Source organism: Dendropsophus ebraccatus, chromosome 2, assembly GCF_027789765.1.
Source record: "Dendropsophus ebraccatus isolate aDenEbr1 chromosome 2, aDenEbr1.pat, whole genome shotgun sequence".
In the NCBI taxonomy this organism is placed as follows: Eukaryota; Metazoa; Chordata; class Amphibia; order Anura; family Hylidae; genus Dendropsophus; species Dendropsophus ebraccatus.
In genome coordinates this window covers 124,587,584-124,615,338 of record NC_091455.1, presented here as the reverse complement: position 1 = coordinate 124,615,338, position 27,755 = coordinate 124,587,584, and the positions used below count along the sequence as shown (strand labels likewise).

Below are 27,755 nucleotides of genomic sequence, written 5' to 3'. Positions count from 1 at the left end.
CCAATCTATCACTCAGATTTATAAATCTAGTACATGAAGGTTTTTCTGTTTGTTCTGTGTTACCTGACACATTTCCGTACCAGTCCACTATAAGTTCTTCTCTAATTCGTAGGTACTGTAGCACATCCAACCTCCTCTCTTTACCTGCCCCCGTCACCTCCTCACACTATTGCATACAAGACAACGTTTGTGTCCCCTCATTCCATCTGAGAGTACCCAAACCTACAAACTTCAGTGACAATACACTTCTCCTGGCAGGTATATCAGCAGGATTAGTATACCCCAGTGATATTCCAAAACTGCTTGCACCTGACCTGTCTAGAGCTGTTTACCTGCATTCTTCCTTTATGGACTCCTGGACTGGACTCCTAGCTAATGTATAGAGCAAATTCTGGCTCACGGGTTTGTACCACATGGTACCTTGTAATTGTTAGTGTTTCCTCCAATGTTACAAAGTATAAATTAATAGGGAAGTTAACGTTGCAGTATAAACTAATTTCTTATTAAATTTCACTTTTATGAAACGCTCAGTGTCTCCAAGGAGGTAAGGGTTAAGACCCTCGAGGACCATACTTATTAAAGGGAACTTGTCACCATGGCAATGCTATCTAGTTCTTCACAATCATGTTATAGAGCAGGAGGAGCTGCACAGCATGATTTACAGTTTTATTGGAAAGGATTCTTGAGAACATAGTTAAGATATATAACGTGTAACCTATTGACTGTAATCCTTGCCTTTTCAATGTTTAGGAGTTCATGGGTGGGTCCTATTAGTGATTGACAGCTATATATTTATGCCCATGCAGGTAAGGCTGTCAGTCTCTGAGTGAGACCACCCACTGACCTCAGATGGAAAGATTTTTTATCAACTCATCAAGTTATAAAGAATCTTTTCCAATTAAACAATACAACAATCTGGTCAGTTCCTCCTGCTCTGTAACAAGATTGTTGGAATGGGATATCATTTTCATGGTGACAGGTTTCCTTTAAAGCGACTCTGTACCCACAATCTGACCCCCCCCCCCAAACCACTTGTACCCTCGGATTGCTGCATATACATTAGGCTAGCACACCCTCTCTGTCCCTCCTCCCCAACCTCTTAATCATTAGGAATGCTCCAGGCAGATTGCCTCCTATTCCTCAGCTGTGTGAGTCCGGCACATGGGCTGGATAATTAAGGCACCTGCAATGTTCAGACAGGAGAAAATGTTCCAGTGGCATTACTAATGATGAAGGCGGGGAGGAGGGATGGAGGGGTGGTGCAAACTTAGGGCACAGATTCTCTAAGCCACGGCCGTTGGGCACGGAGCTTCAAGTTTAAAAGTAGTTTTTTAGGACAATAACTGCATCACCTGCCAAATGGACCCCAGGACAGATCTTGGATTAAAAGCAGCTATCCGAAGGTACAAGTGGTTTGGGGGGGTCAGATTGTGGGTACAAAGTCGCTTTAAACGGTTTATCCAGTGCTACAAAAACATGGCCACTTTTGCACCACTCTTGTGTTATGGATGTACCTCAACAGTGCTGTCATATTGACTGTCTGCTCCAAGTTATAATCCAATTATTATCCAAGTTATAAGTTTATAGTGCACACTGAGAATCAAACACCCTGACACATTGAAGTTTAAGGTGGATCTCCTTTATTCAAAGATGGCAGACAGTTTATTTATCCTGGTGGCGTGCGTTCTGCTACTAAGGCTCGTGTCAGTACTTCATTGAGGTACAGAAGGAGTTAGTTACGTAGCACTAGTGATTAACTTATGTAAGCTTTAAGGAATGTAAACATCTCTGCTTGTTTAGAGGGTCAGCACCATATTGTAATGGCTTCACTAATTATACCAAATATCACATCCTTAATAGTCCCCCCTTTAACCCCTTGCCGCAAAATGACGTTCCTGGAACGTCATGTAAAGCAGGTAGTTCCCGCAACATGACGTTCCAGGAACGTCATGGCTTCCCTGCCTCCCCCCTCTGTCCCTAGGTGAGATCGGGCAGCAGGAGGAGGCTGTGTCACACAGCATCCCCCTGCTGCCTCTGCCCGGAGGGGAGCCGCGGTCAATGCGACCGCAGCGATGTTTGTTCGCAGGGATGGAAATAAAATAATGATCAAAGTCCCATGCTCTCCGCCACCGGAGGTAGCGGAGAGCATGGGGCAGTGATCGGGGACCCCCCCGTGTGGTCCTGGAGCAGGCGATCGGCGGTATATACTATATACCGCCGATCGCCTGTTCCCAGTGCTGCCGACACTTTTTATCCCCTGTCACCATAAATCATTGGTGACAGGGGATAAAAAGTGTTACAGTGTCGCCCCCCCGCACTTCGCCTCTGATGACAGCACGTTGCCTCTAACCACCGCACGTTGCCTCTAACCACCGCACGTCGCCTCTGACCACCGCACGTCGCCTCTGACCACCGCACGTCGCCTCTGACCACCGCACGTCGCCTCTGACCACCGCACGTCGCCTCTGACCACCGCACGCCGCCTCTGACCACCGCACGTCGCCTCTGACCACCGCACGTCGCCTCTGACCACCGCACGTCGCCTCTGACCACCGCACGTCGCCTCTGACCACCGCACGCCGCCCCTGACCACCGCACGCCGCCCCTGACCACCGCACGCCGCCCCTGACCACCGCACGCCGCCCCTGACCACCGCACGCCGCCCCTGACCACCGCACGCCGCCCCTGACCACCGCACGCCGCCCCTGACCACCGCACGCCGCCCGTAACCACCGCACGCCGCCCGTAACCACCGCACGTTGCCCGTAACCACCGCACGTTGCCCGTAACCACCGCACGTTGCCCCTAACCACCGCACGTTGCCCCTAACCACCGCACGTTGCCCCTAACCACCGCACGTTGCCCCTAACCACCGCACGTTGCCCCTAACCACCCCAAATTGCCAATGACCCCCGCCAGATTGCCGTAACCAACCCAAATTACATATAAGCACTTTAGTTTATCCGTAACCAACCCAGATTGTCCGTAACCACCTCACGTTGGCCGTAACCACAGCAGGTTGCCTGTAATCACAGCAGGTTGCCCGTAACCACAGCAGGTTGCCCGTGACCCCCTCAGATTGCCCGTGACCCCCTCAGATTGCCCGTGACCACCTCAGGTTGCCCGTGACCACCTCAGGTTGCCCGTGACCACCTCAGGTTGCCCGTGACCACCTCAGGTTTCCCGTAAACCACCCCGCATTACCTGTAATCTCATTTTTTTTATTGTATTTTAGTAACTGCGCTGTTCTAATAACCATTACTAGCTGCGGTTTTGCTCCAGCAAATTGGCGCTCCCTTCCTTCTGAGCCCTGCTGTGTGCCCATACAGTGGTTTATGCCCACATATGGGGTACTGTTCCACCCAGGAGAACCTGCGTTACAGATTTTGGGGTGAATTTTTTCTCTTATTCCTCGTGAAATTTAGAAATTTTAAACTAAACCAACATATTATTGGAAAAATTCGAGTTTTTCATTTTTAATGGCCAATTTTGAATACTTTCCTCTAATTCCTGTGGGGTCAAAATGCTCACCACACCCCAAGATGAATTCTCTGAAGGGTGCACTTTCTAAAATGGGGGACTTATGTTTTGTTTTTTTTTTACTCCGCTTGCGCTACAGTCCCTGGCGCTCAGAAACTTCTTCAGCAAAATCTGCACTGAAAATGCTAATTGGCGCTCCCTTCCTTCTGAGCCCCGCTGTGTGCCCATAGAGTGGATTATGCCCACATATGGGGTACCGTTCTACTCAGGAGAACCTGCTTTACAGATTTTGGGGTGTATTTTCTCCCCTGTTCCTCGTGAAATTGAGAAATTTCAAACTAAAGGAACATATTATTGGAAAAATTCGAGTTTTTCATTTTTACTGTCTACTTTTGAATACTTTCCTCTAATACCTGTGGGGTCAAAATGCTCACCACACCCCAAGATGAATTCTCTGAGGGGTGCACTTTCCAAAATGGGGTGACTTATGGTGAGATTTTACTCCGCTGGCACTACAAGGGCTCTGCAAATGCACCTGGCGCTCAGAAACTTCTTCAGCAAAATCTGCACTGAAAATGCTAATTGGCGCTCCCTTCCTTCTGAGCCCTCCTGTGTGCCCATGCAGTGGTTTATGCCCACATATGGGGTACCGTTCTACTCAGGAGAACCTGCGTTACAGATTTTGGGGTACTTTTTTTCTCCTGTTCCTTGTGAAATTGAGAAATTTCAAACTAAACTAACATATTATTGGAAAAATTCAGGTTTTTCATATTAACTGTCTAATTCTGAATACTTTCCTCTAATACCTGTGGGGTCAAAATGGTCACCACTACACCAAGATGTATTCTTTGAGGGGTGTACTTTCGAAAATGGGGTGACTTATGGGGGGGTTTCTCTCTGCTGACACTACAAGGGCACTGCAAACACACCTGGCGCTCGGAAACTTCTATAGCAAAATCTGCATTAAAAAAGCTAATTGGCGCTCCCTTCCTTCTGAGCCCCGCTGTGTGCCCATACGGTGGTTTACGCCCACATATGGGATACTGTTGTACTCAAGAGAACCTGCGTTACAAATTTTGGGGTGCTTTTTTTCTCATGTTCCTTTTGAAAATTAGAAACTCTAATCTAAACGTATATATATTGGAAAATTTAAATTTTCCATTTTTTTACGGCCTAATGGTGAACACTTTACTCCAGCCCCTGTAGGGTTAAAATGCTCATTATACCCCTAGATTAATTCTTTAAGGTGTCTAGTTTCCAAAATGGGGTCACTTATGGGGGTTTCCAGTATACAAGCCTCCTAAATCCATTTAAAAAAAGAACTGGTCCCTAAAAAAATCCATTTTGGAAATTTCATGAAAATTTGATATATTGCTAATAAATTTCTAAGCCCTGTAACACCTTAAAAAGGTAAAATATGTTTACCAAATTATGCCAGAATAAAGAAGACATATTGATAATGTGATTTAGTAACTAATTTATGTGCTATGACTTCCTTTTTTAAGAAGCAGAGAATTTCAAAGTTCATAAAACGCAAATTTTTCAAATTTTTTCATGATATTTTGATGTTTTTAACAAAAAAAACACAAAGTAGTGACCAAATTTTGCCACTAACATAAAGTGCCATATGTGACGAAAAACTATCTCAGAATCGCTAGCATACGTTAAAGCATCACTGAGCTATAAGCGCATAAAGTGAGACAGGTCAGATTTTAAAAAATTTGCTTGGTCATTAAGGCCAAAACAGGCTTTAGAGGCAAGGGGTTAAAGCAATTATCAAAAGCGGATGACCTTTATTGCTAAGTCAAAGGGCTAACAATCTGTCCCACATTGTATGTGTTCTGACTGTACAGACTTAATTTTTCTATAAAATATGCTGCAAAAGCAGAAAAAAAAATTATATGTGCAGTGAAATTTGAAAAAAGGTGCAATTCATTTTATTTTGAGGGGTTTCGTATTCACGCCATTCGTCCTATGGTAAAACTGACATTTTGTCTATGTTCCTCAAGTCAGTACGATTACAATGATATGTAACTTGTATAACTAACTTTTATATTATTTGATGATTTTTAAAAAATTTTAACCTTTTTAAAGAAAACTAAATGTGTTTAAAATCGCTTAATTTCCATCCTTATAGTGCTTTTATTGTTTGATCTATGGGGCTGTGTGAGGTGTCATTTTGCACCGTGATCTGTTCTTTCTTTTGGTACCTTGTTTGCGTATATATGACTTGTTGATCACTTTTTATTACATTTTTTCTGGATTTAATGTAAACTAAAATGTGCAATTTAGCACTTTGCCGTGAGATCAGGAATGTAATCAGTTAAGAGTTCGGGCGATTACGCACGCGGCGATACCAAATATGTCAATTTTTTTATTTTTATTTTTTAAATCGGAAAAGGGGGGTGATTCAAACTTTTATAAAAGCAGGGGATTATTTATTAATAAAAACACTGTCTTTTATTTTCACTAATAGTAATTAGAAGCCCCCTGGGGGACTTGTATATACACAGCACTGATCTCCCATTGAGATCAATGCTGTGTATATAATAGAGCACCGATCCATCAGAACAGCACCCAAATAAAGAACCAACCCGTCAGAAGCGAAATGCAGACCTGGTCCCATCCTGTACTGATTTATCTGTAACCACAACTCCTGGAATAACAATAACTACAACTCTCAGAATGCCTTACACTAATGAAGCTCTTAGAGAATGCTGGGAGTTGTAGTTTCCGAGGGGACAACCCTTTGTACTTCAAATCCCAGCACATCCTGAGGGCTGCAGACTGCAGAAAATCCAGCATCAGAGGGGGGTGGGGGCTCTGTGCTTTCTCTTACACAGTCCATCCTCTATCCTACAATAAGCACTCAATGTCAGAGCTGTTGCTGCTGCTCCTCTTCACAGTCCTGTCCCTGGCAGCCATAACCCAGCAGGATCCCTCCAGCCCCTGTCACTACACTCCTCCTCACACAAGGTATGCCGGACAGTGGAGTACAGGAGGGGGAGGGGCTGTCAGCAGCAACAGGATGCAGGAGGAGAGGAGGAAGAGAGGAGAACCAGCCACGGCCGGCCACAGCCTCAATTGACTAAGTGGGCCCCACAGGAGCAGGGGCCCGCAATTCCCGGGTGCTGATACTGTCATGTGCCATGCTGAGCTGACACTTTAGAGTCTGAGCCTGGCGGGCCCCTCTATTGCCCTGGGCCCCTGTGCAGCTGAACAGGCTGCACAAGTGATAAGTCCGCCACTGATGCTGCCCTCTAGCTGTTGCACAACTACAGTTCCTATCATGCCTGGAGATCTTTAGCTGGTGGGAATTAGTTTTGCAGCATCCAGAGGGCGGCATGGTTGACACCTGTGCTTCAAAGTTTTAAGCTTTTGAATGGATGCTTTCAGACAGTTTTGTGTTGCCCCCTATAAGAGCAGCATAAAGTAGTGACACGCACTTTCAGCAGTCTGTGTCACTTATGTGTGAATATGCAGTGGTTTGGAGAACGCTGTTTATTGCTGTGAGGAAGGAATCTGAGGCTTCCCCTGCCCACCTGTTTGCTGATTAACCGCTTCAACCTTGTGCTCTGTAGTAGGAGTAGGAAGAAAGCTTTGGTCTCCATTGTCCAGTGTCACAACAACCTGCAGTTCAAAGAACCTATACATTTGATGAGAGCAGGGTTATTTTCTTGTGTAGGAGAATAAACTGGTAGAATTGACCAGAAGTTTTTATTGCTGGGGCGTTGGTAAAAAGTGTTTTGTTATTGGCATTTGAACCATTTTTACCATTGTAAAGAAAAGGTAACATTGCTGTGAGTATTTGGGGACAGAAGGGGTGATTTCTTATGTAGTCTGGTTACCTTTTTATTATGTTGTAAAAGTAAAAAGTCCTAACAGTAATATGTCACATTGTAGGCTGACAAGAAGCTAGGACAGGAGCTGTATATACATATATTTAATAACTACTGTTACTTCATATCAGTGATAGGTTGAAAGTTTAACCCCTTAGGGGACACATCCAGTTTTGGAATAAATTTTTCAAATATGACATGTGTCCCTTTTATGTAGTAATAACTTTGCTTTTACCTACCCTTGTTATTTTAAGATTTTTTTTTTCGTGACATATTCTACTTTCTTAGTTGCAACTGTGTGTTGATACCGCTAAAAAAAATGTTTTGCGAAAAACTCCAAAATGCTGTAAAAATCTTTTTAAAAATAGCATTTCTCTAAATTTGAAAGTCTCTGCCAGTAAGAAAGATGGTAATGCTACATAAATTTATTAACACATGTCAACTATATAACATGTCTACTGTTAGAGGCTGTAAATGTTTAGTAGCAATTATCAAAATTTTTGTGAAAATTGAAAAAAAAAAATAGGAACCAGTTCAGTTTTGGAGTATATTTGTATACTAAAAGCCCCCATAAATTATCCCGTTTTGAAATCTTCACCCTTTCAAGTATTCAAGCATTTCACAGGATTAACTATTAAGTAATGGTTTACACAAAGAAATTTATCTGACAGATATTTGAAGCCAAAGCCAGGAACAGACTAAACAGGGAACAAGTCATGAAGGAAATCTTGAGATTTCTCCTTTTTCTTAAAGGGGTAGTTCGGGAAAATTTAATTTATAAATATACAAGGAGCTCTACTTCATGCATTTGCATATCTGGAACAGACTACTTGTGGTATACCGGACTCTGGCTGTGCAAGGGCCCTGCAAGCCAGTTACTGATAATAAATACTGAATCTAAGTGTATATCAATATCTGCTCTTTTTTTCTATTTTATTATAATCTAAATTACATCCTATGTACTTATATTTCATTTTATTGTTTTTATATGTTTTAAACTATAAACTTATCACTGATATAAAGTAACAATCACTTATTAAATCCATGTACAGGGGGGGGGGGGAAGTATTTAGTCAGTCACCAATAGTGCAAGTTCCACCACTTAAAAAGATGAGAGAGGCCTGTAATTGACACCATATGTAGACCTCAACTATGGGAGACAAAATGACAAAACAAATCCAGAAAATCACATTGTCTGATTTTGTAAGAATTTATTTGCAAATTATGGTGGAAAATAAGTATTTGGTCAGTAACAAAATTTCATCTCAATACTTTGTTATATATCCTTTGTTAGCAATGACAGAGGTCAAACCTTTTCTGCAAGTTTTCACAAGTTTGGCACACACTGTTGTTGGTATGTTGGCCCATTCCTCCATGCAGATCTTCTCTAGAGCAGTGATGTTTTGGGGCTGTCGCTTGGCAACACGGACTTTCAACTCCCTCTAAAGGTTTTCTATAGGGTTGAGATTTGGAGACTGGCTAGGCCACTATAGGACCTTGAAATGCTTCTTGCGAAGCCACTCCTTCATTGCCCTGGTGGTGTGCTTTGGATCATTGTCATGTTGAAAGACCCAGCCACGTTTCATCTTCAATGTCCTTGCTGATGGAAGGAGGTTTGCACTCAGAATCTCACGATACATGGCCCCATTCATTCTTTCATGTACCCGGATCAGTCATCCTGGCCCCTTTGTAGAGGAACAGCCCCAAAGCATGATGTTTCCACCCCCATGCTTTACAGTAGCTATGGTGTTTGATTGATGCAACTCAGTATTCTTTTTCCTCCAAACACGACAAGTTGTGTTTCTACCAAACAGTTCCACTTTGGTTTCATCAGCCCATAGGACATTCTCCCAATACTCTTCTGGATCATCCAAATGCTCTCTAGAAAACTTCAGACGGGCCCGGACATGTACTGGCTTAAGCAGCAGGACACGTCTGGCACTGCAGGATCCCTGGCGGCGTAGTGGGTTATTGATGGTAGGCTTTGTTACATTGGTCCCAGCTCTCTGCAGTTCATTCACTAGGTTCCCTCACGTGGTTCTGGGATTTTTGCTCACCGTTCTTGTGATCATTTTGACCCCACGGGGTAAGATTTTGCGTGGAGCCCCAGATCAAGGGAGATTATCAATGGTCTTGTATGTCTTCAGGGCTACAATTTTGTTTCTGGTGTCCTTTGACAGCTCTTTGGTCTTCACCATAGTGGAGTTTGGAGTATGACTGTTTGAGGGTGTGCACAGGTGTCTTTTTATACTGATAACAAGTTTAACCCTTTAAGGACATGGCCCATTTTCGTTTTTACGTTTTCGGTTTTTCCTCCTTGTGTTTAAAAGGTCATAGCACTTGCATTTTTCCACCTAGAAACCCACATGACCCCTTATTTTTTGCGTCACTAATTGTAATTTGCAATTACAGGCTGAATTTTTGCATAAAGTACACTGCGAAACCAGAAAAAAATTCAAAGTGTGGTGAAATTGAAAAGAAAAACGCATTTCTTTTATTTGGGGGAACTGTGTTTTTACGCCATTCGCCCTGGGGTAAAACTGACTTGTTATGCATGTTCCTCAAGTCGTTACGATTAAAACGATATATAACATGTATAACTTATATTGTATCTGATGGCCTGTAAAAAATTCAAACCGTTGTTAACCAATATACGTTCCTTAAAATCGCTCCATTCCCAGGCTTATAGCGCTTTTATCCTTTGGTCTATGGGGCTGTGCGAGGTGTCATTTTTTGCGCCATGATGTGATCTTTCTATCGGTACCTTGATTGCCCATATACGTCTTTTTGATCGCTTTTTATTAAATTTTTTCTGGATTTGATGCGACCAAAAATGCGCAATTTTGCACTTTGGGATTTTTTAGCGCTGACGCCGTTTACCGTACGAGATCAGGAATGTGATTAATAGTTCGGGCGATTACGCACGCGGCGATAGCAAACATGTTTATTTATTTATTTATTTGTTTACTTTTATTTAAAACCTGGGAAAAGGGGGGTGATTCAGACTTTTATTAGGGGAGGGGGCTTTTTACTATTAACAACACTTTTTTTTTTTTTTTTTTTACACATATACTAGAAGCCCCCCTAGGGGACTTCTAGTATATACACTTGGATCTCTCATTGAGATCTCTGCAGCATAGATATGCTGCAGAGATCCATGAGATCGGCACTCGTTTGCTTTCGGCAGCTGCAGCCGAAAACGAACGAGTGCCGAGCCGAGGACGGCGCCATCTTGGACGCGTCCCCGGCCGGCATCAGTAACGGAGATCGCTCCTCCGGGACAAGGTCCCGGAGGAGCGATCTCCCCCACTAGACACCAGGGAAACGTTGCCTCCGGTAATCGGAGGCAGCTGTCAACTTTGACAGCTGCCTCCGATTAGCTAATTAGCGGGCACGGCGATCAGACCGTGCCCGCTAATAGCGGCGGTCCCGGGCTACACGCGGCACCCGGGATCGCGGCACTTCAAAGCGGGGCCGCCGCGCGGCCCCGCTTTGAAGTGCAAGTGAGGACATAGGACGTACCGGTACGTCCTATGTCCTTAAGAGGTTAAACAGGTGCCATTACTACAGGTAATGAGTGGAGGAAAGAGGAGACTCTTAAAGAAGAAGCTACAGGTCTGTGAGAGCCAGAAATCTTGATTGTTTGTTTGTAGGTGACCAAATATATATTTTCCACCATAGTTTGCAAATAAATTCTTACATAATCAGACAATGTGATTTTCGGGATTTGTTTTCTCATTTTGTCTCTCATAGTTGAGGTCTACCTATGATGTAAATTACAGACGCCTCTCATCTTTTTAAGTGGGAGAACTTGCACTATTGGTGACTGACTAAATACTTTTTTTCCCCACTGTATATACAGCATCTTGCCTAGCATCTTGAGAGCCTACAATGTGATATATTTCCATTGCAGTTGTTTGCGGCGCAGGACTAGTAGTGCACTCGAAGTTTAAGAAGACTGTGTGTGTGTGTGTGTGTGTGTGTGTGTGTGTGTGTATATGTGTGTGTGTGTGTGTGTGTATAATATATATATATATATATATATATATATATATATATACATATACACACACTTTATTTCCAATCAGGTGTATCGTACACGCTATTCATTAATGATTTTGTGACAGAAATATACCTGTGCCGTTCTTCCTGCATGCATGATCATATTGGCTATGAAAGACTATAATAGAGTCCTCTTATTTTTAAGGTCCTGGTGTCATTCAGAAGCTTCACGAGGGCCCTGGAGAAATGGGGAAACCTGTCGTCCTGCCTAAAGAAGATCAAGAGAAAATGAAAGAAATGTTTAAAATTAATCAATTTAATCTAATGGCCAGTGAGATGATAGCACTAAACAGATCCTTACCTGATGTCCGGCTGGAAGGGTAAGTGAGCAGCAATGTCTATCAGGTTAAAGGCTGTGTGTAATTGAAAAGGAAATTACTCCGGGAAGATGATGTGCCAAATGTTCATTAGCTGCAGAGACAACAGACAGTGCGGCCTCTAAATTTATTTATTGGCTCCTATCCGTAATAGGTGTGCAATGTATAATAGTTTTTTTTTTTTTTTGTTAAATTTGCTTCTTTTATCAGGGTTTGCCTGATTTCCTTACTTTAGGATGCCCATACAGTTTAACCCCTTGCCTCTGCAGCCTGTTTTGGCCTTAAAGCGACTCTGTACCCACAATCTGACCCCCTAAAGGCACTTGTACCTTCGCATAGCTGCTTTTAATCCAAGATCTGTCCTGAGGTCCGTTTGGTAGGTGATGCAGTTATTGTCCTAAAAAGTCAATTTTTAAACTTGCAGCCCTGTGCCTAATGGCCGGGGGTTAGAGTATCTGTGCCCTAACTTTGCACAACCCCTGCTTCCCTCCTCCCCACCCTCTTCATTATTAGGAATGCCACTGGAACATTTTCTCCTGTGTGAACATTGCACATGTGTCTTAATGATCCAGCCCATGTTCAAGATTCACACAGCTGAGGAATAGGAGACAATTTACCTGGAGCATTCCTAATGATGAGGAGGGACAGAGAGGGTGTGCTAGTCTAATAATGCATACACAATCTGAGCCCTGGCCGTTGGGCACAGGGCTGCCAGTTTTTAAGGGTACAAACCCACTTGACGTATTTTCTGCGTGAATCAGTCTTAAAAATAAGCAGGCAAAACGCAGGTTGGCTTTATACAATTGTTCTGCGTTAAAATACGCTATTGCGTATTTTTGAAGCGTGAAGCTTGTTGTTAGCAAAGCATCAGTTGTTAACAACCTGTGCGAAAAACGCATGTAGCTTCACACTTCAAAAATACGCAATTGCGTATTTTAACGCAGAACAATTGTATAAAGCCAACCTGCATTTTGCCTGCTTATTTTTAAGACTGATTCACGCAGCAAATACGTCAAGTGGGTTTGTACCCTAAAAGTTGTTTTTAGGACAATAACTGCATCCCCTGCCAAACGGACCCCAGGACAGATCTTTGATTAACCCCTTGCCTCCGCAGCCTGTTTTGGCCTTAATGACCAGGGCCTATTTTTCAAATCTGACCTGTCTCTCTTAATGTAGTGATAACTCTGCGTTGCTTTTAACTATCACGGTTATTTTGAGATTGTTTTTCGTGACATATTCCTCTTTATGTTTGTGGTATACTTTGGTTGATACACTCAGTAGTTTTTATTAAACAACACAACATTTGCGCAAAAACTTTGAAAAATTTACAATCCTTTATATTCAAAATTCTCTTCTCCTAAGAAAAATAGTCATGTCACATAAACTAATGATTACTGCAACATCTACGACATGTCTGCTTTATGGTGACTTCATTTGGTGAACGTCCTTTTACTTGTTAGGATGTTAGAGGGCTTCGAAATTTTGCAGCGATTTTTCACATTTTCAGGAAAATTTCAAATTCTGATTTTTTTTTTTTAGGGACCAGTTCAGTTCTGAAGTGGATTTGTTGGGCCTGAATGTTAGTTACCCCCATAAATCCCTCCACTGTAAAAACTGCACCCCTCAAAGTATTCAAAGTAGCATTTCATAAGTGTATTAACTCTTTAGGTACTTCACAGAAATTTAAGCAAGTTGGAGGGTAAATTTAAAAATTTCATTTTTTTTGGCAGATATTCCATTTTAATCCATTTTTTCCTCTTACACAGCAAATACTAACTGAGAAATGGAACTTAGTATTTATTCAGCTTATTATTGTGTTTCTAGAAATCCCCCATATGTGGCCGCAGTGCGTCACCTGACTCAACCACAGGCCGCAGACATGACAGAGACCTGGTGAATTTTAGGGTCTTTTTTTTTATTTCAGTTTTTTTTTAGCCATTATACCATGTCACAGAGGCTTTGCGGTGCCAAAATATTTGTGTAAGACAAGTTGACGTTTCCATCGGTACCATTCTGAGGGCCATGTGACACCCTGATCATTTTTTAGTTAATTTTTTTATAAGGTGGTACGAATAAAAAAACACAATTTAGCAGCTGTTTTTCACCATTATTTTGTACGTAGTCTACTATACGTCATATATGACATGTTATCGTTATTCGTCAGGTCAGTACAGTTACAGGGATATCCATTTTATATGGCTTTTGTTATAGTTTATAGCATTTATACTATAAATACTGTTTGTGTCTTGCATATTGTAAGAGCAGAAATATTTGTATTTTTTCACCAATGGAGTTATGTGAGGGATTTTTTTTTGCAGCATAAGCTGACGTTTGTAGTGGTACACCTTTTGAGTACATGTGACGTTTTGATAGCTTTTTTCTTTATTTTTTAGGGGGCGGGATTAACAAACAATTGTCATTTTGGTTAGTTTTTTCTTTATTTTTTTAATGCCGTTCATCGGGTGGTATAATTAATGTAGCAGGTAAATAGACGGGGTCATTACGGACGCGGTGATACCAAATATGTGTATCTTATTTATAGGGGGTCATTTATAAAGGGGGGATAGTGAATGTGTATATTTATTTATTTATTTTAATTTATTTATGTATTTAATTAATTGTGTGTGTGTTTTTTCTATTTTTGCAGATATATATATATATATATATATATATATATATATATATATATATATCTCTATCATGCATTACAGCACATGATGGATGCTGTAATGCATTATACAGTATAGTGAATGAGCTGTCAGCTTTACAGCTGACAGGCCATTCAAACGATCAGGTCCCTGCACTGCAGGGACCAGATTGTTAAGCACCGGTATGAAGCCGGAGCCCGGAGGGGGTGAGCAAGGGGAGGAAGCTGGGGGGAACAGGGGGGAGCAGGAGCGAGGGGGGGCAGCATGGAGAGTGAATGGGAGAGGGTGCCTGAGCAGGAGCGAGGAGGGGGCGCACGGGGAGATGCCGGATCAGGGGAGGGGGGCGGAGCACACGGGGAGAAACGGATCGGGGGAGGGGGGCGGAGCGCACGGGGAGAAGCAGCATGGGGTCGAAGAGAGGCGGGGGGAGAATGAAAGCAGTGGCGGCAGGAGGAGGCAATGTCCGTAGCCTCCTCCTGCCGCCCGATCAGCTGAGGAAGAGACAGAGGCATCAGATCTCCCCATAGACGCCACGGTCGCATCGACCGTGGCGTCTATTGGGTTAAGTGCCCGGGGGGAGCACGGCTCCCCTCTGGGCAGTGGCAGCAGGAGGGGGCTGTGTGAGACAGCCTCCGCCTGCTGCCCGATCTCACATAGGGACAGCGGGGGAGGCAGAAAAGGCATGACGTCCAGGGACGTCATGTTGCAGAATGGCACTGCTTTTCATGACGTCCCAGGACGTCATATTGGGGGAAGGGGTTAAAAGCAGCTATCCGAAGGTACAAGTGGTTTGGGAGGGTCAGATTGTGGTTACAGAGTCACTTTAATGCCCAGGGCCTATTTTTCAAATCTGACCTTTCTCTTTATGTAGTGATAACTCTGCGATGCTCTCAACTATCACGGTTATTCTGAGATTTTTTTGTGACATATTCCTCTTTGTTTGTGGTATACTTTGGTATACCAAAAACACATTTGCACAAAAATTTGAAAAATGTACGTTTCTTTGTATTCAAAATCTCTCTTTCTGAGAAAAATAGTAATGCCACATAAACTCATTATTACTGCAACATCTACAACATGTTTACTTTATGGTGACGTCATTTGGTGGACATTATTTTACTTTTTAGGCTGTTAGAGGGCTTTGAAATTTTGCAGCGATTTTTCAGATTTTCTAGAAAAAAATTTTTAGGGACCACTTCAGTTCTGAAGGGGATTTGTGGGGCCTGTATGTTAGTTACCCCCTTAAATCCCTCCACTGTAAAAATTGCATCACTTAAATTATTCAAAGTAGCATTTCTTAAGTTTATTAACCCTTTAGGTGTTTCGCAGAAAAATAACCAAGTTGGAGGAGAAATTTTAACATTTTGATTTTTTTTGGGGCAGATTTTCCATTTTAATCCATTTTTTTTCCTCGAAAGCTGCAAATACTAACGAAGAAATGGAACTCACTATTTATTCCGCTTCTCCAATGTTCCTAGAAATCCCCCATATGTGGCCACAGTGCTTAACTTGACTCAATCACAGGCCTCGGACATGATAGAGACCTGGGGAATTTTGTGGCCTTTTTTTATTTCATTTTTTTTTTGCCATTATACCATGTCACAGAGGCCTTGCAGTGCCAAAATATTTGTGTAAGACAAGTTGACGTTTGAATAATTTTTTTATTTAATTTTTTATGAGGTGGTACGAATAAAAAACACAATTTAGCAGCTGTTTTTCATAATTTTTTTGCACACCATTCACTATACGTTACACATGACATGTTATCTTTATTCATCAGGTCAGTACAATTACAGTGATATCCATTTTATATAGCTTTTGTTATAGTTTATGGCACTTATACTATAAATACTGTTTGCGTCCTGCATATTGTAAGAGCAGTAATATTTGTATTTTTTCGCCAATGGAGTTATGTGAGGGATTTTTTTATTTTTTTTTAATTTTTTTTGCTTAAGCTGACATTTTTAGCGGTACACCTTTTGGGTACATGTTACGTTTTTTGATTTTTTTAAAAAAAAAATCTATTTTTATTAAGGGTTTTGGTTATTTTTTTTTGTTTTTTTTTTATGACGTTAATTGGGTGGGATAATTAAGCCTTTAAGGACAGAGCCAATTTTGATTTTTGCGTTTTCGGTTTTTCCTCCTTGTGCTTAAAAGGCCATAGCAGTTGCATTTTTCCACCTAGCGACCCACATGAGCCCTTATTTTTTGCATCACTAATTGTACTTTGCAATGACAGGCTGAATTTTTGCATAAAGTACACTGCAAAACCAGAAAAAAATTCAAAGTGTGGGGAAATTGAAAAAAAAAAAAACGCATTTTGTTTATTTGGGGGAAATGTGTTTTTACGCCATTCGCCCTGGGGTAAAACTGACTTGTTATATATGTTCCTCAAGTCGTTACGATTAAAACGATATATAACATGTATAACTTATATTGTATCTGATGGCCTGTAAAAAATTTAAACCATTGTCAACAAATATACGTCACTTAAAATCGCTCCATTCCCATGCTTATAGCGCTTTTATCCTTTGGTCTATGGGGCTGTGTGAGGTGTCATTTTTTGCGCCATGATGTTTACTTTCTATCGGTACCTTGATTGCGCATATACGACTTTTTGATCGTTTTATTACAATTTTTCTGGATTTGATGCGACCAAAAATGCGCAATTTTGCACTTGGGGATTTTTTCGCGCTGACGCCGTTTACCGTGTGAGATCAGGAATGTGATTAATTAATAGTTCGGGCGATTACGCACGCGGCGATAGCAAACATGTTTGTTTATGTATTTATTTATTTACTTTTATTTATAACCTGGGAAAAGGGGGGTGATTCAGACTTTTATTAGGGGAGGGGGCTTTTTACTATTAACAACACTTTTTTTTTTACTTTTACACTTATACTAGAAGCCCCCCTGGGGGACTTCTAGTATAAGTGCTTTGATCTCTCATTGAGATCTCTGCAGCATAGATATACTGCAGAGATCCATGAGATCGGCACTCGTTTGCTTTCGGCTGCTGCAGCCGGAAACAAACGAGTGCCGAGCCGAGGACGGCGCCATCTTGGACGCGTCCCCGGCCGGCTTCAGTTACGGAGATCGCTCCTCCGGGATAACATCCTGGAGGAGCGATCTCCTCCACTAGACCCCAGGGAACGGCTGAATCCGGTAATCGGATGCAGCTGTCATGTTTGACAGCTGCATCTGATTACTGTATTAGCGGGCACGGCGATCGGACCGTGCCCGCTAATACCGGCGGTCCCGGGCTACAAGCGGCACCCGGGACCGCCGCGGTTCAGAGCGGGGTCGCCGCGCGGCCCCGCTCTGAACTTTCTTACCGGCATCAGGGCGTAAATTTACGCCCGATGTCGTTAAGGGGTTAATGTAACGGGTTAATAGATCATACAGGAAATGTGTATATTTATTTAATTTATATATATATTTGTAAATTTAAATTATTTATTTATATTTTTATTACATTTATTTATTTTAATTATGTATGTATGTGTTTGGTGCTCTCTGTTTTTTTTTTTTTTACTTACACTTTTTCACATATATAATGCATTACAGCACATGATCTGTGCTGTAATGCATTATATAGTAAATGAGCTGACAGCTTATTCAAATGATCAGGTACCTGTCCTAGTGCAGGGGGTCCGATCATTTGAAAACATAGCAACCCAGACGCACCCGGCGGGAGGGGGGAAGGTACTTGGCTACGGCAGGGAAGGGGAGCCTGGGGGGGGGGGGTAGCGCAGCAGTGGCACAGCATGTGCCGCAGCCTTCTCCCAGCACCTGATCAGCTGCAGGGAGCATATCTCCCCATAGAGGCTGCAGTCGCACCGACCGCTGCGTCTATGGGGTTAACTGCCCGGTGGGGTGGCGGGAGGAGGCAATATGCGTCAGCCTCCTCCTGCCACCGGATTGCAGCTAGGGACAGAGGGGGGAAGGCAGGGACATCATGAGGCAGAATTGCACTGCTTTTTATGATGTCCCTAGACGTCATTATGGACGAAGGGGTTAAGGTGATTTTGAGTCCATCCAGAGGTCATCCTGATGTGTATAGGGTGTGACTTGGAAGCAGGCAGGACATGGATTGGGCATGTATTTGGTTATAATACCTCTGCTTATAACCTTTGGTTTCTTTGGGAAGTAGGGTAAGGATGAGGTTTAGAAGGTGTACATTATAATGCCTCAATAACGCCTGGCCAGACTCCATGACTTGTATGTAATATAGAAAAATATAGACCAGGCATGTTTACCATCTAATAGTTCAGAAGACTTATTTTGGCAGAACGAGAAACACATTACCTAGAAGTCAAATCGATCTTTTTTTATGTGTCAAGACAATTGAAACTGATCAAGGAATTTGCACACTTCCCACCATGTGTCTGCCCTTACGGCGTATTAGCTAATCACAAGAACATGGTGTACCTGAACAAGAGCCATACCACAGGGTTATTAATAGTACACAAGCCAAAGTCATAGGAATCCGTACAACTGCTGTTCTTGTATTAGTAGCAGGACAGAGTAGACAGTGTTAGGTGCGCAGGTTACAGCTTTCCATAGCTAAGCAAATGTAGTTTACCTGATCAAAGCATCTCTAACATATGACTCAAAACCTGAAATGCCATCCATATCCGTGTAGTCTTTTAGGTTACCTCATGGCTCCACCAAACTTTGTTAGGTTTCAGTCACACACAGCACTTTTCTGGAAAATTGCCACCAAATTTTTTTTAGCCAAAGCCAGAATGGATCCAGTAAGAAGTAGTAGTACAAGTAATTCCATTATATTTCTCATTCCTTTTGAATCCACTTCTGTCATTGGCTTAAAAATTGCAATTTTCCTAAAAAGTGCTGTGTGTGATTCCAGCTTAATGGTGCGTTCACACCTACAGGATCTGCAGCAGATTTCAGTTAAATAACTGAACACAGCATCAGATTTGATGCTGTGTTCAGTTATTTAACTGAAATCTGCTGCAGAAAATCAGCTGCAGATCCTGTAGGTGTGAACGCACCCTAAGGCTACAAACCCACTTGCCGGATCTGCAGCGAGTCCCCTCTGTACATCTCTGCTGCTTGTTTGTCTGCCATTGAAAGTATAGGGCCGGGATCTGCAGCAAGTCTCTCTGCAAATACGCAGCGAGGGGACTCGCTGCAGGTCCGGCAAATGGGTTTGTAGCCTAATGGTTCTGGCACTCCAGAAAGGTTAAAATCCAATACTTTATTTCATAGAAGCCATAAAATCATGCTGCAAGATAACACCGACGCGTTTCGCGCGCTTAGTCCTGGTATAATGCTTGCTACGTGTAACACATGTTTAAAAGCAAAGGCAGCCTATCGCAACAAGGTAATTAAAACCTGGGATACAGGTGTAAGAGCAGCTTAGCATAATTGTAATGTGAAACCAATGTGGGCGTGGGAGAGGTACGGTCAAGAAAAGCCACACAAGGTGTGGGGCGAATGCCGCACAATAGAGAAAAGAGGTCTGAATAAGGACAAAGCCAAGTATGGAAAAACAAATAAATGAGCATTTGAAGATGAAACAGACCAAAACAAAACAAAAGTGAGAATAAAACAAAAAGGACGTAAGTAAAGAGCAAAAGTTTGTTGCTCTTTACTTACGTCCTTTTTGTTTTATTCTCACTTTTGTTTTGTTTTGGTCTGTTTGATCTTCAATTGCTCATTTATTTGTTTTTCCATACTTGGCTTTGTCCTTATTCAGACCTCTCTTCTCTATTGTGCGGCATTCGCCCCACACCTTGTGTGGCTTTTCTTGACCGTACCTCTCCCACGCCCACATTGGTTTCACATTACAATTATGCTAAGCTGCTCTTACACCTGTATCCCAGGTTTGAATTACATTGTTGCGATAGGCTGCCTTTGCTTTTAAACATGTGTTACACATAGCATGCATTATACCAGGACTAAGCGCGCATGCGCGCGAAACGCGTCGGTGTTATCTTGCAGCATGATTTTATGGCTTCTATGAAATAAAGTAATGGATTTTAACTTTCCTGGAGTGCCGGAACCACCATTCATTGTTGAATTCCAGTAATGGAGTACTGGATGTCAGGCTCTATAGACATACATTAGGAACCTGACTTGCACGTAATACAGACCCGGGAGAGGACGACGCTTAGCACAGTCTTCCCTCAGCTCTCTCTCATGATCGGTACAGGTCTGAACACTCAGACCCAGACCGATCAAAACTTAACATAAAACATAACATAAAAGTGTAACAGCAACCTAAGGCTGGGTTCACACACAGTATATTTCAGGCAGTATTTGGCCGTCATGTCAGGTCCTCATGGCAACCAAAACCAGGAGTGGATTGAAAGCACAGAAAGGCTCTGTTCACATAATGCTGTAATTGAGTGGATGGCCGTCATTTAATGGCAAATATTTGCTGTTATCTTAAAACAACGGCTGTTGTATTGACATAATGGCAGTTATTTACTGTTATATGACGGCCATCCACTCAATTTCAACATTGTGTGAACAGAGCCTTTCTGTGTTTTCAATACACTCCTGGTTTTGGTTGCTATGAGGACCTGACATGAGGACCAAATACTGCCTGAAATATATTGTGTGTGAACCCAGCCTAAGGCTGGGTTCACACTACGTATATTTCAGTCAGTATTGTGGTCCTTATATTGCAAACAAATCTAGGAGTGGATTGAAAACACAGAAAGGCTCTGTTCACACAATGTTGAAATTGAGTGGATGGCCGCCATTTAATGGCAAATATTTGCTGTTATTTTAAAACAACGGCTATTATATTGAAATAATGGCAGTTATTTACTGTTATATGGCGGCCATCCGCTCAATTTCACCATTGTGTGAACAGATCCTTTCTGTGTTTTTAATCCACTCCTGGTTTTGGTTGCAATATGAGGACCACAATACTGACTGAAATATACATAGTGTGAACCCAGCCTAAAGGTGCAAGTGATTACCGTATATACTCCCCCCCGGTGTGTACATACAATAAAAACCTGCTCTGTAGATTTTAAAAAATGAAAATAAAAAATTAGCAAACTATTTGATTAACCCCTAGACGACCCTGGACGTAGAGTTACGTCATGGAAGTCTGTCCCCAGACGACCCATGACGTAACCTTACGTCATGGGTGTTATTCCCGCTATGAAGCGCGCTCCGGAGCGGAGCGCGCTTCATAGGAGGTGGGGGCCGGCTGCAGTGAGCAGCCGGGACCTCACCGGCAATGACACGCTGCAGCGATCGCGCTGCCGCGTGTCATTAACCCCTTAAACGCCGCGATCGCGGCGCGACCGCGGCGTTTAAGTGTAAGTGACAGGGGGAGTCCCCTGTCACTTACCGATCGGGACCCCCGCAGTGTGACTGCGGGGGTCCCGATCGTTGAAACGGACTGCTGGAGGTCTCTTACCTGCCTCCATGCGGTCCGATCGGCGATCTGCTACACTGAGCCTGCACAGGCAGGCTCAATGAGCAGATCGCCGATAACACTGATCAATGCTATGCCTATGGCATTCATCAGTGTATAAATCAGACTAATCTATGTACAAGTCCCCCAAAGGGACTTCAAAAGTGTAAAAAAAAAAAAGTTCAAAACACTAACACACTACCCCAAAACCCCTCCCCCAATAAAAGTCTAAATCACCCCCCTTTCCCATTATATAAATAAAACATATAAAAATGAATAAATAGATAAACATATAATATATCATAGCGTGCGTAATTGTCCGATCTATTAAAATATAACAAGCGTCATTGCGACCGGTAAACGGCGTACACGAAAAGAGGGGAAAAAGTGCGCAGATTACCGATTTTATGTTACATTATATATTAAAAAAAATCAATAAAAAGTGATCAAAACGTCCGATCTTCACAAATATGGTATTAATAAAAACTAGAGATCATGGCGGAAAAAATGACACCCCATACAGCCCCATAGGTGAAAAAATAAAACCGTTATAAGCGTCACAATAGGTCCATTTTATTAATATTTAATTGCCAAAAAAAAGGATTTCTTAAAAAAAACATATATATAACATTAGAGAATCTGTGAAACCTGCATATGGTTGTGTTCGGACTGACCTATAGAGTAATAGTATCATGTCGCTGTTACCATATAGTGCATTACGTAGACACAGGAACTCCCCAAACGTTACCATATTGCATTCTTTTTTACGATGTCACCTATTTATATCTTCATAAATAATATATTTGGAATTCCATAATACATGTTATGGTAAAATGAATGACGCCATTACAAAGTACAACTATTCCTGTAAAAAACAAGCACTTACATGGCTTGTAGATAGAAAACTGAGAGTGCTAGAGCTCTTAGAAGGGGAGGAGGGAAAAACAAAAGCACTAAGATCAAAATTTGCGCGGTCCACTGGGTCATTTTGGGCCTGGTCCTCAAAGGGTTAAACAGATTGTACCATGTCACCATGTTAAGGTATCCTCAGAGAAATGGTCCCTACTCTAGCATTTTCACACTAGCAATGGCCTCTCCTGGGCTAAATAAGCCTACAACTGGGCAGATAGGAGCCAAATCTCTATTTATAACACTTGCAAGACATGGGATCCTTACTTTTTAATATCTATAGAACAGGTTTTTATCATATGTACGCCCTGTTCCTTTCTGTTGCGTGTGGGAGGTTTGGCTGCCTCCTATTTGCTTGCATGCCACCCATGTCTTTCAATTGTTATAGAGATTTGCCTCCTATCTGCCCAGTTGTAGCCTTATTTAGCCCAGGAGAGGCCATTGCTAGTGTGGGAATGGTAGAGTAGAACCATGTATCTGAAGACACCTTAACATGGTGACATGGTACACTCTGATCAAGTGGTTTGCAAAGATCCTCATTTTTTTAAAGCTAACAGAGCAGGTTTTTGTCGTTTGTATGCCAGGGAGAGTATATGGGGTAAGCACTTGCCCCTGTAGGTTGCTGTTAAACTTTGGCTTGCTGATGATAATTACATGTAATATGTGTGTGTGTTGCCACTATATATCTGTATGTTTGCAACTAGTTTCTCTATAATAACTGCTATATATTTTTTTAAAGAATTCATTGCTGCTTATCCACCATATCTTATTACATGATGTAACCATTATCATGATGTGGGAATGGAAGGGACCCCACTTTTATGTTTTTGTTTTTAGTGGGGTTTTCAATCATGTTTCAAGATGCACAAGTGCACAGTAAAGATTATTTATTAATTGAATATTCTAATTTTGTATTTCTTTTGGGGGGTTGTTTACCAGGGGAGTTATTTATCACACTGGCTCAGCAGTAGAGATGAGCGAACCGGGTTCGGGTCCATCCGAACCTGATCGTTCAGCATTTGATTAGTGGTGGCTGCTGAACTTGGATAAAGCTCTAAGGTTGTCTGGAAAACATGGATACAACCAATGACTATATCCATGTTTTCCACATAGCCTTAGGGCTTTATCCAACTTCAGCAGCCACCGCTAATCAAATGCCGAAAGTTCGGGTTCGGATGGACTCGAGCATGCTCGAGGTTCGCTCATTTCTACTCAGCAGCTTTTTTCTAATGTCCTACATGATTCTGGGGCGACTTCTGAGGGAATAAGGAAAGATATATAAAGCAAATTTTCCTGTGTGTGCGGTGGATGCAGCCAGTCTCCAGCCTCCATGTGGTGAACAACTCAGAACAAGTCTAGATGGTCTAACTAAATATTCACCATACACACAGAAACACTGCTAACAATGCCAGATACCTGTAATTTAGAGATCAGCCATGGTGATATAGAAGGGTCACACCTAGTGATATAGAGGGGGCACTCTGGGGGCACGCCATAGCGCACACACAAAGCCTGCTGCAGCCATAGCAAACAAACACACAGGCAGCCATAGCACAAGTACACACACAAAGCCTGCTGCAGCCATAGCAAACAAACACACACAGCCTGCTGCAGGCATAGCACAAGCACACACACAGCCTGCTGCAGCCATAGCACAAGCACACACACAGCCTGCTGCAGCCATAGCACAAGCACACACACAGCCTGCTGCAGCCATAGCACAAGCACACACACAGCCTGCTGCAGCCATAGCACAAGCACACACACAGCCTGCTGCAGCCATAGCACAAGCACACACACAGCCTGCTGCAGCCATAGCACAAGCACACACACAGCCTGCTGCAGCCATAGCACAAGCACACACAAATACACACACACAGCTGCAGCCATAGAACACTGAAGAAAAACAAACAATCTTCTCCCACAGAGAAAACACCACATTGAGGGAAAAGGTTACTGCTACACTACTTTTGTCTTCTCCTCCTCCATATTACACAGGACATTGCTGCTTATATACAATCATCCACCATCCAGGAAGAGAATAGTTCAGAAACAAACTGCCAAATAGTGACGGACAACTTTACCTTGACCACCCTTATCTAAAAGGGCCAGTGTCCTATTAGAATGTTGCTCATAAAATATATTGATGAGCAAAACTTATAAAATTGATATCAAAACTCAATTCTAATTTTTTTTAAAGATTGTTTTAAAGCTTCAGTCGAAGTTGTTGGTACATTTTTTCGAACTCTGACTCCAGCCAAAACTAGCTCCGACTCCACGACTCTGACTCCACAGCCCTGCTCCTGAAGGCAGCTTTTCAGTTTTGTGCTGGTTGAAAAAAAGAGACCAAACACATGCAGTCCCGGCCAGTACAGAGAATCACGGCTCAATGTGTTTATCATGACTGCCTCTTTTGTGCGCAAATTACACTTTAACCTCTTAGGGACATATGACGTACCAGTCCGATCGCCGTGCCTGCTAATCAGGTAATCGGAGGCAGCTGTCAAAGTTAACAGCTGCATCCAATTACCGTATGCAGCCATTCCCTGGTGTCTAGTGGCGGACAGGAGCTATCTCTGTTTCTATTACCTGCCGGTGTCTTTGCCAAAATGGCGCTGACCCCGCCTCGGCACTTGGTTGTTTTCGGCAGCCGAAAGCAATCAAGTGCTGATCTCATCGATCTATGCTGTATAACTATACACAGCATAGATCAATGGGAGATCAGAGTGCATATACTAGAAGTCCCCCAGGGACGTGACACTTTAACCCCTTCAAGACAGAGCCCTTTGATGCACAAAAGTCCGGGTCAGATTAATGCAATGTTCCTCCGCGCCTTCTAAGAGCCATAGCGCTTTTATTTTTCCACCTACAGGGCTGGTTGGGGTGTCATTTTTTGCGCTATGATCTCTAGTTTTTATTAATATCATATTGCTGTAACAGAAAATTTTTGATTTCTTTTCATTCATTTTTTTGTGATATATAATTAAAATCAGCAATCCTGGTGCTTTTGTTTACGCCATTCACCATGTGGGAACAATAATGTTATTTTAATAGATCGGACAATTCCGCACGCTACGATATGTAATATGTTTATTTATATTTTTATTTTTAAAATGGGCAAGGGGCAAGTCTTTTAAACGTTTATTGAGAGGGGGTTTATAAGGGTTTTTTTAATATTTGTAAAAAACTTTTTTATTAAACTATTTTTTTTCTCACTTTTAAATATGCAATCATTAGATTGCATATACTGATCTATGCTATGCCATAGCATAGCATAGATCAGTGTTATTGGCGATCTATGTATAGAGCCTGCCTTAGAGCAGACTGTATACATGGATCGCCCATCCAACAGGAGGGAGGTAAGGAGCTAACCCCCGCCTGTTGGCACATGCAATAGGGACCGATCACTCAGTGACAGATGTTTGATCTATCACTAAGCACCTTAAACGCCGTGATCGCTGTAGATCACGGCATTTAAGGGGTTAAAAAGAGTCACCTGTGGGATCGCAGCTGACTCTCATTACCTGCGGCCCCGGACTTTGATGTGAGCGGGATCGCTGTGCTCCCACTCACATCATTATCCCTGTCACAGCAGGAATGTGTATATACATTCCTACTGCACGGGGTATGTGCAGTAGGAAAGTATATATACAGATTGCTGACGTGAAGGGGTTAAGGATTGCCCTTTGGGGTTCTGTGTAGTGGATGGGTGCAGTAAAGGAATATTATGGCTATAAAGCTCTGTCAACAAATCACAATGGCCAAAAGAATACAAAGTGGTTACCCAGGGAATAGGAAGCAAAATAAAAAAAACATAAGGTATAAACTGTCTTTTGCATTGTCCTCTGTCCATTTCAGGGGTTTTCAGATGCCCTCTTTTTTATTGATGCCTGCTAAACACAACTAGAGGTTATTGCATCTCTATTTCGTTTATGTAACGGTCTTCAAGAGTATGCTAAGGTGAAACTATCAGCGCTCGTGTAATCTGCATCTTTCATTGAATCCTGTCTTGTGCATACACAATGAAATGTTCAAGTCTTCTGTTAATGAGAAGTCTAATCTTGTGATCAATACAGATTGGATTGTAATACTACCCTTGTATTAACTACTTCAAGTGCCAGATCCTTTACTCAGCTCTTTGTATTATATGTGCAGCTTGCATTTATAAGCACTTCTGATGAGATGCCCTTGAAATGTTTTGAGTGTGAGATGTATAAGTGATTTTTGAGGCTTAGTTCATGTGCTATGGTTTTGCTTTGCGGTTTTTGGCTGTATCGGTGTTACTGGCTAACCCCTTGAACCCCCTCCCCATTTTCTTGGTCCAATTTGCCTGCATCAAACTTCATTTACAGCAGTATGTGCTTTTAATATAAATTCCCCCCTGCACTTAAAGAAGAAGTCTGGTGAAAAATTTAATAAAAGTATTGTATTGTCCCCCAAAAGTTATACAAATCACCAATATACACTTATTACAGGAAATGCATATAGAGGTTTTTCTTTCCCTGCACGTACTACTGCATCAAGGCTTCACTATCCAGAAAGTGAAGCATTGATGCAGTAGTAAAGCAGGGAAAAAACACGTGCAAACATGTATTTGTAATTTGTGTAACTTTTGGAGGCAATACAATACTTTAATTAAAAATTTGCCAAATTTCTCCTGTAACACCTAGAAGCACCATGACATTACTGTACATCCTGGCATGGCTAGGGGAGTTCAGAGGGGGTCGCGTGACCCCACTCTGAATCGCCGCGACCCCGGGTGCTATATGCAGCCCAGGACAGCGGCTATTTGCGGGCATGGTCCGATCGCCGTGCCCGCTAATTAGCCTTTAAAGTGCTGCTTTTTCCCTTCCCTGGTGTCTAGTGGGAGGGATTGCTGCATCTTTACTGGGCTAGGGTCTGCGCCATAATGGTGCTGATCCCGCCTCTGCATTCTATTGCTCTTGGGTGCAGCAGCTGAAAGCAATAGAGCACAGATCTCATTGATCTATGCAGTATATCTATACTGCATAGATCTCAACGAGAGATCAGTGTAGTGCTACTAGATGTCCCTATCGCCCTGTGCTTAATCGCCTGAACTATTAACCCCTTAAGGTCA

General features: G+C 42.4%; 1 protein-coding gene across 1 annotated transcript in view; it reads left to right on the top strand.

The window, feature by feature from the left end:
• GALNT1 (polypeptide N-acetylgalactosaminyltransferase 1) overlaps positions 1–27,755 on the top strand; it is a 127,894-nt gene that overhangs the window by 49,344 nt on the left and 50,795 nt on the right. Inside the window, exon 3 of the mRNA XM_069958234.1 lies at positions 11,527–11,701. Coding sequence (XP_069814335.1) covers positions 11,527–11,701 — 175 coding nt within the window. The remainder of the gene's footprint in view (positions 1–11,526; positions 11,702–27,755) is intronic.